Source organism: Daktulosphaira vitifoliae, unplaced genomic scaffold, assembly GCF_025091365.1.
Source record: "Daktulosphaira vitifoliae isolate Bord-2020 unplaced genomic scaffold, ASM2509136v1 Scaffold_258, whole genome shotgun sequence".
Lineage (NCBI taxonomy): Eukaryota > Metazoa > Arthropoda > Insecta > Hemiptera > Phylloxeridae > Daktulosphaira > Daktulosphaira vitifoliae.
The window spans coordinates 5,797-17,920 of NW_026099824.1; the positions used below are offsets into that span (position 1 = coordinate 5,797).

At 31.9% G+C, this 12,124-nt stretch overlaps 1 protein-coding gene and 1 long non-coding RNA gene across 2 annotated transcripts; both read right to left on the bottom strand.

Moving 5' to 3' along the window:
- Nucleotides 1–5,694: 5,694 nt before the first annotated feature.
- Nucleotides 5,695–6,270, bottom strand: LOC126909315 (uncharacterized). The gene has a single exon (XM_050691730.1). The coding sequence runs from the start codon at nucleotides 6,268–6,270 to the stop codon at nucleotides 5,695–5,697; it is 576 nt and encodes a 191-aa protein (XP_050547687.1).
- Nucleotides 6,271–8,211: 1,941 nt separating this feature from the next.
- Nucleotides 8,212–10,368, bottom strand: LOC126909316 (uncharacterized). The gene is made up of 3 exons (XR_007705005.1): nucleotides 9,886–10,368; nucleotides 9,237–9,310; nucleotides 8,212–8,664 (listed from the first exon to the last, which is right to left on the bottom strand). It is a non-coding gene; the product is annotated as an uncharacterized LOC126909316 (long non-coding RNA).
- Between the last annotated feature and the right edge of the window lie 1,756 nt (nucleotides 10,369–12,124).

A 12,124-nucleotide genomic window follows, 5' to 3' on the forward strand; every position in this document is an offset into this window, starting at 1 on the left:
TTCAACGTGTTTATTATAGGTAGATAACGGGCTGTTTGGGGGAATGTAACAAGCTCCTATTATTAGGTTAAAAGTATGGTTTAGTTTTAATTGAATGAAGACATGTTCGATATCGGATAGTGTATTAGACAATCTACTCATAACAAATTTATTTTTTCTTATACCAATTAAAACGCCGCCACCTCATAGATGTGTACTAGTTATGGAACATCTGTCCCTACGAAATAAAATATAATCATTTAAACCTAATTGTGGGTCTAAAATATTTTCATTAAGCCATGTTTCTACTAAAATAATACAGTTATCATTTAATAATGAAATATTACGTTTAAGTTCCGGTAACTTAGTTCTTAATCCTCTAACATTTTGATAATATAATTTAAATTGTTTATTAGTTTGATTTACATACTTTGAATAATTTACAATGGATGGATATGACCTTCGAGAGGAAATTAGTTTTTTTTGGCTAATTGAGGAGATCCGTTGATGTATTTTATGAACCAGTTTGCTTCACCCGCATTTCGTTTTTGGATTAACTCATTGCGTAAGTTTTTCATGTACTCTCGTTGCATATTTGTCAAATCTTGGTTGATCCATATGCCTTGCCATTGAGTTTGGTTTCGTAATCGATTTTTAGCTTTGAGGACGGTAGTAACATCTTCTAGTGATGATAGTTTAATTAATATTGGACGTGGTTTAGAATTAAAATTTCCCAGCCGTTTACTTTTGGTAACTGTAATATTTACATTCAAGGTTTTTAATAAATCGTTCACTAAATGGTCCGTATTATCGGAATTTTCCTCGAGTTTGTCGGGTACATTAAATATTAATATATTTTTATTTCGACGGAGTCTATCAAGTGTTTCGTTAACAGAGTTGTAGGCTGATGGGTGTGTATTTAATGAAAATTTTTCTAAGTCGGAGATTTTATTTTTTAGTGAATCGAGTTCCAATTGTAAGTTTGAATTATGTTTTTTAAGGTTGGTAACTTCGGAGTTTAAATTGTTGATGATATCTTTATAAGATTTAATAGACGATTCCATTGAAATTAATTTTGTATTTATGCTTTTTAAACCTGAATCTTGTGAAGTAATTAAGTTCCAAACATCTTCTAATGTTATTTTTTGTGTGATAGTTTGAATTCGATGAATTTTGTAATTTTTTGATAGGAGTATCCTGTTTTGTTTTGTTATTGGACGAATTATCAGACATAATTAAAAATATTGTGGTTGAAAATTGATTATAAAAATTATATTTATTATATATTAAGAGAAAAAAAAACGTTAAATGCACGCACACACGTCTTACTCGGATATTACGTCAGTATATATTCAAAAAATGTTTGTAAGATTTTTGAGTAATTACAAATATCGCTAGGTAGTAAGATATCGAGTTTTATAATGAAATCAAGTTCGATAAAAACCTCCGTACTTGTCGGCGTTTAAAACGCAACTGATATAGTTGTTGGGTACGCATTACGAGAGGGCGTTTTGCTACATCGTATTTCTATAACTGATAACGTCTCTCGCGCACTACCACCACCGGTTGTGAGAGCGATGCATTACGTCGGATACTAGTCTACGTGTTTATTGTGTCTCGCCGAACTGTTATCGGTCCTTTTTGTGAATTTTGCGTTCTCGCCACCATTGCTAGCCCTTGCTACGTGGTTCTATGGTGCACCTAGCTCATAGTCGCTTTAATGGATTAACCACCCTGGTGATTCGTCGTGGGTATAGAATTGCTATACCAATCTATGCCATTGTGTGCCCTTCGTGTAAACCGTTTGTATCGACTACCCTTGTAGTTTTCAACATTTTGATGTAAAGTACTCCAACTGTTCATTTTTCACCGTCATCAGTCATCTTTCATTTATTGTACGTTACACAGTTAAGTTTTTATTTGTTTGTAATTATTATATTATATTTTACCTATTTTGTTCAGAGATGCCTTGTTGGTCATTTTAGCATTAAGAGGACGCCATACAGAGAATAAAAAACGGGTTTAAACATGTTTTGCGCGGGACTACTTTATTTGATCTGTATTGATGCTAGAGTTCCAAATTTTTTACCAAATTATAGAGGACAAAATTATCTGTGATCTAGCGTTTTTATTTTTTTGTTAACATAATTTCTAGTACTTTATATTTACTATTAAACATTCCTATTTTTTTGGTTTTTTAAATGTTTAATAAATAGCTTCATAGTTGTGTTATCAAAATTATAAAAACGCTAGATCAAAGATAATTTTCTCCTTTATAATTTGGTAAAAAATTTGGGACTCTAGCATCGATACAGATCAAATAAAGTAGTCCCGCGCAAAACAGTTTTTATGCAAAATAATGAATTTTTTGTCTATCGACATGTGACGGTCCCTAGTGGCATTTATAACGTGACGAATTTTTTGTTGAATGACGGTAACCGATTACTCTCACCCTTCAACTGTTACCTTGCCAACGATCAAAACCAGTTATTAACACGCTTATATTAGTTTCNTAACTGCTACCTTGCCAACGATCAAAACCAGTTCATCGGTCCTAATTTATTTATACGTTGTATATTATATCATTTAATTTTTTGTGAGTTTTAAGACGCGTGTATCAGTTTTACAAAAAGTTTGTAACACGAATAATAGGCCTTGGCGTTATTAAACAGCATTTTACAAAATTCTGATTGTCTATGAATATATTTATGATACATAGAATATTCCTTACATAAACATTTATTTTATAAATGTATTGAGTGGGCGTACGCACTAAGTTTACTGCATTATAGTGAGTATAAATTTAAATAAAATTTTATATGAGCATTTCGACATTAAAATTTTTCAATCTAAAATAAAATCTGCAATTGCGTATTTTTTTTAATTCAGAGATAAACATTTTTAATTTACATTTTTTTCACATACCAGGTTTTTCACGCCTATCTTAATTTAAGGTAAGTTATAAATAATAATTCTTTGAAAATTGAATTTGAACGAAATGGTAGAAAAATAATATATGATAAAGGTATTTTTGATTTTTTTGATAAATGTGAAATGGCATTTATTTTATGATTTCTATATCCGTTTGTTTGATAATTGGTATAAACAAATGTATCTAATATACATTCGTTTATGTGTATTATTTCTTGGTAATATCTTTAACAAATTTTATACTGACCAAATAAAAATTTATACTTTTATTTTTTGCTTCATTGTGCATTATAACGTTACACTGAAAGTTGATATTTAAACTTTACCACGTTTTGTGTATTTTGTGAAACTCGCGTTACTTATAATGTCACCTAAAAAGCAACGTGCTTGTAAAAGAAAAAATATTTCATCAAAAACTAAACTTAAATTAAGAATGAAGAATATCCAGAAAAGATTCCATAAAAATAAGTCGTAAGTACATTTGATAACTTAATTTTTGTTTCTGTATATAAAAACAAATTTGCTGTCACTAGAGCTGGCTGCTTATGATAATCCATATTTTTTTCACTCTGATTGTGTTTGATTTATAAAATTAAAATTCTAAAAATACATATTATTTAGATATTAAAAAACATACTTCAAAATTTATACCTTAAATTCATATTAAATTTTTTTATGTTCTTATTATAAGACGAATAATTATTTTATATAGAAAATTGAATGAAATACCACATAATGAGTCAACATCAAATTATGATGAAAAATCTCATCCTATAACAAATATCACTTCATTCAATCATAATTTACTTCAAAATAGTATTAATCCGGATTTATCGTAAGGGTCTTAAATGTTTTTATTTATAAAATTTTTTTTCTAAATATATCATAAGCTTTTCACTTTGTAAAAATGTAGAGATAATATTACCACACATTTTAAATCTTCTAATTTTTAACATAATAATAATATATCTCATTATGTAAGAAATAGTACTCCTCTAAATCGTAGTTTATTGAAAAATAGTATAAATCAGGATTAATAAAAATTTTAGTTACATCACTGTTATCATAAAATTTTTTGATTTTTTTTAAACTAAGAATCAGTATGGTCATACATGATACGCCCTCCAGTTCTGAAATGACAGAATGGTCACAATCCAAGTGAGTAATTATATCATAATAGTTTTTAAAATATTTCAACCCCTATTAAGAAATAATTATTACTTATAAAATTATTTATAATTTAATTTAAAATATTTATAAATAGCTTTTTCTGTATCTTTTTTACTCAAGTGACTATAGTACATCGGAACATAGTTTAAGTATCCATATGGAAAAAAATAGTGTTTCATCGATTAGTGAAAATGAACCGAATAACCAGTAAAGCATTTCATTAATAATTTACTTATGTATTCAATAAAAACTTCAATTTTCTAGAGAATTAAGTGGTAGAAGAATTGTCAATATATCACATTTAATTCAACAAATTCAAAAGCGTCATGTTGGCCCATATGATTGCTCGTTTGTCGACATGGAATATGAGTCAGAGGTGATCTATGGCTTTTCATCAGTTNTCCGCAAATTATAACCGGGCGTTCCGTTCAAACAATAGTAGTAGTATATAAATAGCGGGTACGGGCCCTCAAAGATGCCGACAAATGACGTCATGTATTGTTCTCGGGATAACAATGGGTGCACAGGTGTGATGTATTCCATCATGGTGACGTCACGCCTGACCTACCGTAACCCCCCGGCCCTAGCGCCCGTGGGGACTGCATCCAGGTGCAGCTCGTGACGTCTTCCTCCTAGTTGACGACGTCACATCATTGAACCCTGACCTAAAGTAAGCCGCTATGACGTCTACCTAAACTTTGATATTAGGGTAAGCCCGCCCTATGGTGGGCGGCCCTAGCCGACGTCAGACTTCAACGCTGACCAAAGGTAAGTCCTATGACGTCATACCCGAACCTACTACAGCTGGCCCGTTACACAAACACAATCCCTATGACGACGTCACGCTAACGTAACTCTGTGCTATGAAAATGTGAGCCCTAGATGCCCTATCACGTCGTGATTGTGTCGTGCGCAATGACGCTTGTGCCCGACTGGTGCGAACGCGCCCTAACTCCACTGTCTGATCCATACGTGTCCTAACAAGTTTTATCATGTTTATTTTTTTTTTTTACCACACTAATGTATTTATTGATGAATCATCATGATTCAACAACATTCCCTTGTTGTTAACGTCGTATACGACCGTTAGAAATCTCACTATTTAGTGATAGTGTGTAGTTTCATCAGTAGTATTGTTCTACGACACTTACGAGATGGATCTCTTGGAACGAATTAACATCGAGCTAGATACGATTGTCGATAACAACCCCACGGTAGAAATTTATCATCGACTGGCCGACTTGCGAGGAAATTATTCCCAGTTGCTCTTATTGTCCGATAAATGTGGACGTCAAAGCGCCAATTGGCATTATGTTGGGTGTTTTTGGTCATCGAATTCGAACGAAATACGAATCAATGGACCACCAAATTTTATGTGTAGGATTGTGAGATGCCTGTACATAAAGTTATTCGAACGTCTTCAGAACATCAAATATGAATTTATGGTTAATGGTACGGTACAGCAAATTAACGATCAGTTTATCTAAGTAAATACAAATCTAAATGTCAATAAAAAAATTAATAGTTTATTGTCATTATTTATTATTACATTATGTCTATATATACATATATATTTTTTTTTAATTTTATTTTGTATCCTACTGATTTTTATATTTACAATTTGCGCACTTCTCCGGTGAATGCATTGTATTCCATTTGACAGTCGTGTATGATGACGCAGTACAGCGAAGTTTTAGTTGGAAATTGCTCTGCACATTCAAAGTCAATACGTAGATCCACTGTGGACGACTTGACGGTATCATTTTGTTTTGAACAATCTATGACGAATATAGGTCCGATTTTTTTGTAGCTGATTCGATCCAAAAAAGGGTATGGGTTCATCTCTCCATAGTACATTGTTTGAAATTGTGCGTACGAATTATAAAATGTCGAGAATTTGCCTTTGTCAAAATCTGCATTTTGGTTTTCGTACGGGTACTCGTCAGCGTTCAAGTATGCCTTGATGTTACGCAGGAAACAATGATTAAATTCACCGTGTACCCGTTTATTGGCATCTGTGACCATGGCTACGAGTAAGTACCTAGGTTTTTCAACACCCGAGAACGTACGCACTGGCCATGTATGAGTGGTGGTTTGTGGTACAAGGGGGTATACAACAGTGTTCAAATGTTGAAACTCTAACGGTAACCATTTTTTGCTGTCGAGTATGCGCATCAGACCCAATTCCATTTTCACATTTGGTTCAAAGTATTTCACGACCCATTTAATTTTTGTGATATTCACTTTGGTTTATCTGATCAACGCAATATTTTCTACGGTTAACACCGAAGCTTTTTCTGCTTCGTCTTTTGCCGATACCAATACTACGGCGCAGTGGTCGGCATTCGTTCGGATGAGTATGAGTGTTTGCTTACAGTTGATCAGTAAATGCCGATACCGTTCGAAAAATCCCATACACATTGACAACGGACAATGAGCTACAAATTCGGAATGGTCCATAAAGTTTCCATCATCGTATAATTTATTCACGTTTTTCCACCCGGCTGGTTGTAACCGTACGACATCGTTGGGCGTGAANGTGTAACCGTACGATATCGTTGGGCGTGAACGAACAATATCCTTTCATAGTCGTAGTCACACCAACGTTTTTTACTTTATCAATTTTTTATTGTTGATCTCAAAACGAATTTCATCAAAAAGATTCATCATACAGTTTTGATTCATTACAATGTTACCAACTGCTCCTGTGGGTTTTGCAATATTCCCCTCTATTTGCAAGTAACTTTCACACGGTATGGTGAATTTTTCTTTGTTGCACAATTCAATGCGAATCTCATCGTTGTTTCCGTACGAGTTGTTGTAGCTTTGGTGTTCCAGGTAATAATCCCGTTTCACGTTATCGTCTTGAGAGGATTTTTCCAAAACTTGTAGATACTCTGTCATTGTTGACGACGTGGCAGCCCAGTGATTTTAGATATGCGATATTATCTTTCGTAAGTTTCCTCGGCGTCACACGGTCTGTTCGATTCACAGTCCAAGACCGTTTGATGGAACCACCACCGCAACGTATCGACTTGGGCTTTACTGTTGTTGATGATGATGATATGGTTGTACGATTGTTGTTAAAAATCAACGGCATGTTACAACCATTCGCTACCCGGTGTGTTCAGAAAGTGAGAGATGTATCTATTTATGTCTAATGTGCAAGCGTACGGATAATTCTTCGACTTTGAGATTTATTTGGTATCCTTCTTGATTACATAGAACGATTCGTACCGTATAAGACGAAATCAACCTACGTCATGCATACGACGAATACGTGTGTTGTGATATGAAATTTAACGAGTTCAAAGAGTTTTGCAATCAGTGTGGGAAAAACGATAAATACGGGTTCGCAGTGATATGTACCGATTTTGATCGTGATAGTGGTCGATATAGGTACAGGTTTGACACGTACGTTACAATATGAACACCGCCGCCGACAAGGAACGATGTTCGATGGAACTATTGGACCAAGCCCGATACAATGTCAATAATTTTTATTGCACAGGCCATATTGGATATAAGTAAATGTATTATGTACAAGTTCCATTACGAGGTTATGATGCCGTTGTACGGACCCGAGCGACTCCTACTCTGTTACATGGACACCGATAGTTTCATTTACCTGATAACGACCAACTGTTTCCACGATGATTTGAAAAAGTACTTATTCGAATATTTCAATACGTGCATGCACGCGCGTTTGGTCACCCTACCCGCAGGCGCTGACAAACATCGATTCCCTGAAATAACAGTTTGACGGTGACCCTGATTCATACTACAATGAACATTCAAACCAGTACTATCGACAAACCGCATACAAATGACATGATACAACTATTGAAAAATTAATACATTAGTTAAACGTGTGTATGGCCACCTCTATAATCAACTATTCAGTTCAATGTACTCTTACTATTGGAGTAAACACTACTGAACTGTTAACAGATTATATTATCAATGGTGTGTAAAAATTTAACTTCAATACATAAGTTTTTGTTTTTCTTCTTAAAATCTACTCTAAAGTATTGCTATTGTGATTTTTGTTTTTAAATATTCCACCAATTTGAAAAACTATCAATCTTATAATATTAATCTACAGTATAATTTACATTTGTCATAAACTACTATTAGGTTCTATACTATCGGAGTAATAATGTAAACACAAATAGATTGTAAACGAACTATACAATTTTAATTCAATTTAATTTGTTGTACATGAATCATTAGAAAAAAATATAAACAGATTTTGTTGATTATAAAAGAAAGTAAAGTTAATACATTAAAAAAATTTTATTGAAAATCAAATTAATAAGCATTTTCCGTTTTTCCTCTGTAACACAGAGACATTTTGGTGTCGCCGTCGTTGTACGTTTTAATTTCATCGTCCGTCAACTGTATTCTGGTGACAAAAACTTGTCGGTTGTCGGGCATCCGTGACACCACCACAATACCATTTTTCGTTGTCAAATTTTTCAATGAAACCATTCGATAGACATGATTCTCTACCAGGTCAGACATTTTAATGTATTCCATGCCTTTGGCTTGATTATTCATTTTTTGTTTTAATTGTTCCATTTTCTACACACCAAAATTAATAGTGAGTAAACTATATATATATATATGGTGAATGTCGTATTAATGGTGTATAACTCGACACTGATATGTACATTTCTAACAATAATTACTACCATCAGCCACAGCATCACACGGAGGAGGATACCGCGTAATACAAGTTCTCCAAAAATTGCACGTAACTCGAAAACAGATGCAGCTAGTGCTATGAATTTTTTTTTTTTTTTTCGTCACCTCCATCCGCTTGCCACGAGACCATTAATCTGATATACATATAGGTATGCTCTCATAGCATACTACCCCTCTCCTCTCTCCATTTGTTTATGTTTAAGATAAATTACTAGTCTACAATACAGTCGATGCACTCCTACAGCTATGTGACTTCTCTAACCACTTATAAACTGAGTTGTTTTTTTTTTTTTTTTAATAATACNATTTGTTCATCACAATATTTAAACATACAGTGAGGTGGAAAGTGTAAAATTAACTCTTTGGTAATTTCATTTTGAATGATTAAAATTATTGTAAACTTATAAGTACATTTATAACTGAATAGTGGTGGTTAGATAATAACTTACTTTGGTTCAATACACGAAAACAGAAATATACTTTAAAAAGACACTGGATCGGGTTTTTGAATATATTTAATGACCTAAAAATTCGTATTTGTATTACTTAAAATATTATAATTTTAGTTATATATTGATAATATACTTATTATAAATATTTCGAATTATAGTAAACAAATTTTATTTATGAAAAAACTTTGTGAAATTTATCAGTATTATCGATTTTTAAAAATAAATAAATACATTTTTGAGCACTTGAATAAATTTAATTATCTTACTTTCGGTTACTATAATTCAGTTTGTTCAATATTATTGGGGTCGTGGAGTCCGAAGGTTTTAGAGAATGACAATACAATTTAATAAAAGGGTTATGATAAATATTGAGATTTATTGTGTGTATCAAATTTTATAAACTTTGGTGAATCATTTGAATAGTCTCCGGTTTAAAGGCACGAGCTTAAGTCGGCAACTATGAAACGTAATAAGAAAATGCGTAGGTACGATTTTTGGTCAAGCACTTCGAACGCATTTAATAATTCTCATGTAAAACTAGTTAATAAATTTAGTATGTATAAAGATAAATTAATTACTACTGTTTTGTCATTTTCTTCTCGGATCAAATAATTCCAAATTATTGGAATTAAAATGTATCACCTACTTTATAATGTTTTTGTGGAATTGAAATGAATAAGACTGACAAGTTTTTCTTTCTGAATGTTTGAGAGATTGGTGGTCTATTGCTTCATTTGATTCTAGGCTTGAGAAGTGGAATGTCCATATTTTATAGCTTTTTACGGCTTTTTATATGAAATCTATGATCTATATATGTCACCAAAATGTAGGAATTGACCACCAGGGCTCTCATCTTTATTGAAACGAAAATTATAAGCAGGGATAATATATTACATTGGTTGTGGTACATATGATTTTTGTTAGGGATACTGTTACTTAATACATTGTCTTTGTAGATTAATTTACAGTGTTTACATTTATGATACAAATATTAATTTTAAACTGAACAAGTACATACATTGTATTAATTACATCAGTGATTATGTTATGATATCAATTTAAGATAATTATTTTGTTTTATGATAAACATTGCGAATAATATTAAATTTGAGCGATGAACGGTATCACAACAGTTATATAGTAAAATTTATATTTTTAAGCACAATGAATTTAATTGTTTCGGATAAAAGTCCCTATGAATTCAATATCTTACTAGTGGGGATCAATAAATTTATTACATAGATTTACAATGTTGTAATGTAAAACGTAATTTAACGTTTAAAAATGTATAGAATATTTACTGGATATAATGGTTTAGGCGTGAAAAAAATAAAGGCGACTTTAGCAATATTTTTGTTGATTTTCTTTTAAGTTGGAAAAAAAGTATATATATATACATAATTCGGAACACAATAAAACTGATAAAGTCACACGTGTGTGATTTTTTTTTTGGTATATACGAACGCTTGTAAATACAACAACTCTCTTAGATTATGAAAATTATGAATGTAGTAGTATAATACATTTTTTACTAAATCGAAAATTGCTATTTTTATTTATTACCCGCCGTACCTTTTATATGGTTTCATATAACACACAAGATACAATATTAAAAATGTTCATTTATTTATTTCAAATTACAATAATATATAAGAATGACAGTGAGTGTATTATTTATATGAAAATCAAAATAACAAATAATAGTAGTCTTATTTCGTTATTTTATTATTTTGGATAAATAACTGACCCTTACATAACAATATATGTGTACAGCTAGGAGACCAACGCACATGTTCTACCCATGGGTCGTCTTCATCATCCCAATCTTTCAAACCTTGACTGCAGCAGTAACATAACATTTGATCATTTTGTCCATTACCTAAAAATTATATACACTTATAAAAAAAGTATTTGAATAAATGTACGAATCATAAAAATACATTTAATAATATATAGTCACATACAGTGCTCGAATTGGTGGGGTGCGCAGGGGGACGTAGCTCCTCTACTTTTTTTTAAATTTTTTTGCGCACCCCAACTACTTTTTTTTATTGTGACGGGAGGACGGTGGAAAATACCACCTTTTTTTTTTTTTTAATATTAGTATGATAATGAAATATGATTTATTAGTAAATACTAAATAAAGTAATGAGTAAAAAAAAAAAAAAAAAGTCTTCAAAATGCTAAGGACGCAGTTTTCATATTGTTAAGTTGAGCTCTCCTACTTATTTTTGGCCAATTCGAGCACTGGTCACATACCTATGTATAAAAATCCAGCATCACAAAGTGTTGATATTTTTGATTCCAATTTTTCGGACAGTTTTCAAAAGTCTTTAAACGAGTGTTATAATCGGCAAACTCTTTGTGTTTAGAGAGTTTAATTCTAGGCTGCTGGTCATTAGACGTCGAACAGTAAAATCCATAAACATCATATCCTGAACAAGAATAATTGAAAAGTAATTTCACGTAGATAGTATCGCACCGTAACATACAGTTTTAATTTCTTACCTGAATTTTCATTGAGACGATTTTCATACGCCTTATACGTTTCATTTCCACTGTCCATTTTTGATCGAATACCCATCGATACTAAACGTATAACCGAACAACAGCGTAAGTCATCAACTTTAAAGAACCAAAAAAATAGGTTAAAATTGAAAATTTGGACTAATTATTTTTAACATTTACAGCGAGAGATGAGATTGAGCGTTCACAGACACACAAAAAAAACACATAGTGAAATTAATACCTTCTCAGTTTCGCATCGAAGCTAAAAAAGTGTCGGGCGCTAAATATACGAAAATTATGGCACAAAGCAATAATGCTTTTTTTCACAATAATATTAGTGTTTTTCAGTTTTTTTAAACTATATTTATTTTTCACTT

Excerpts from the sequence above, each read along its gene's own strand:
- LOC126909315 (XM_050691730.1), bottom strand. The coding sequence starts at position 6,270 with ATGGAATTGGGTCTGATGCGCATACTCGACAGCAAAAAATGGTTACCG.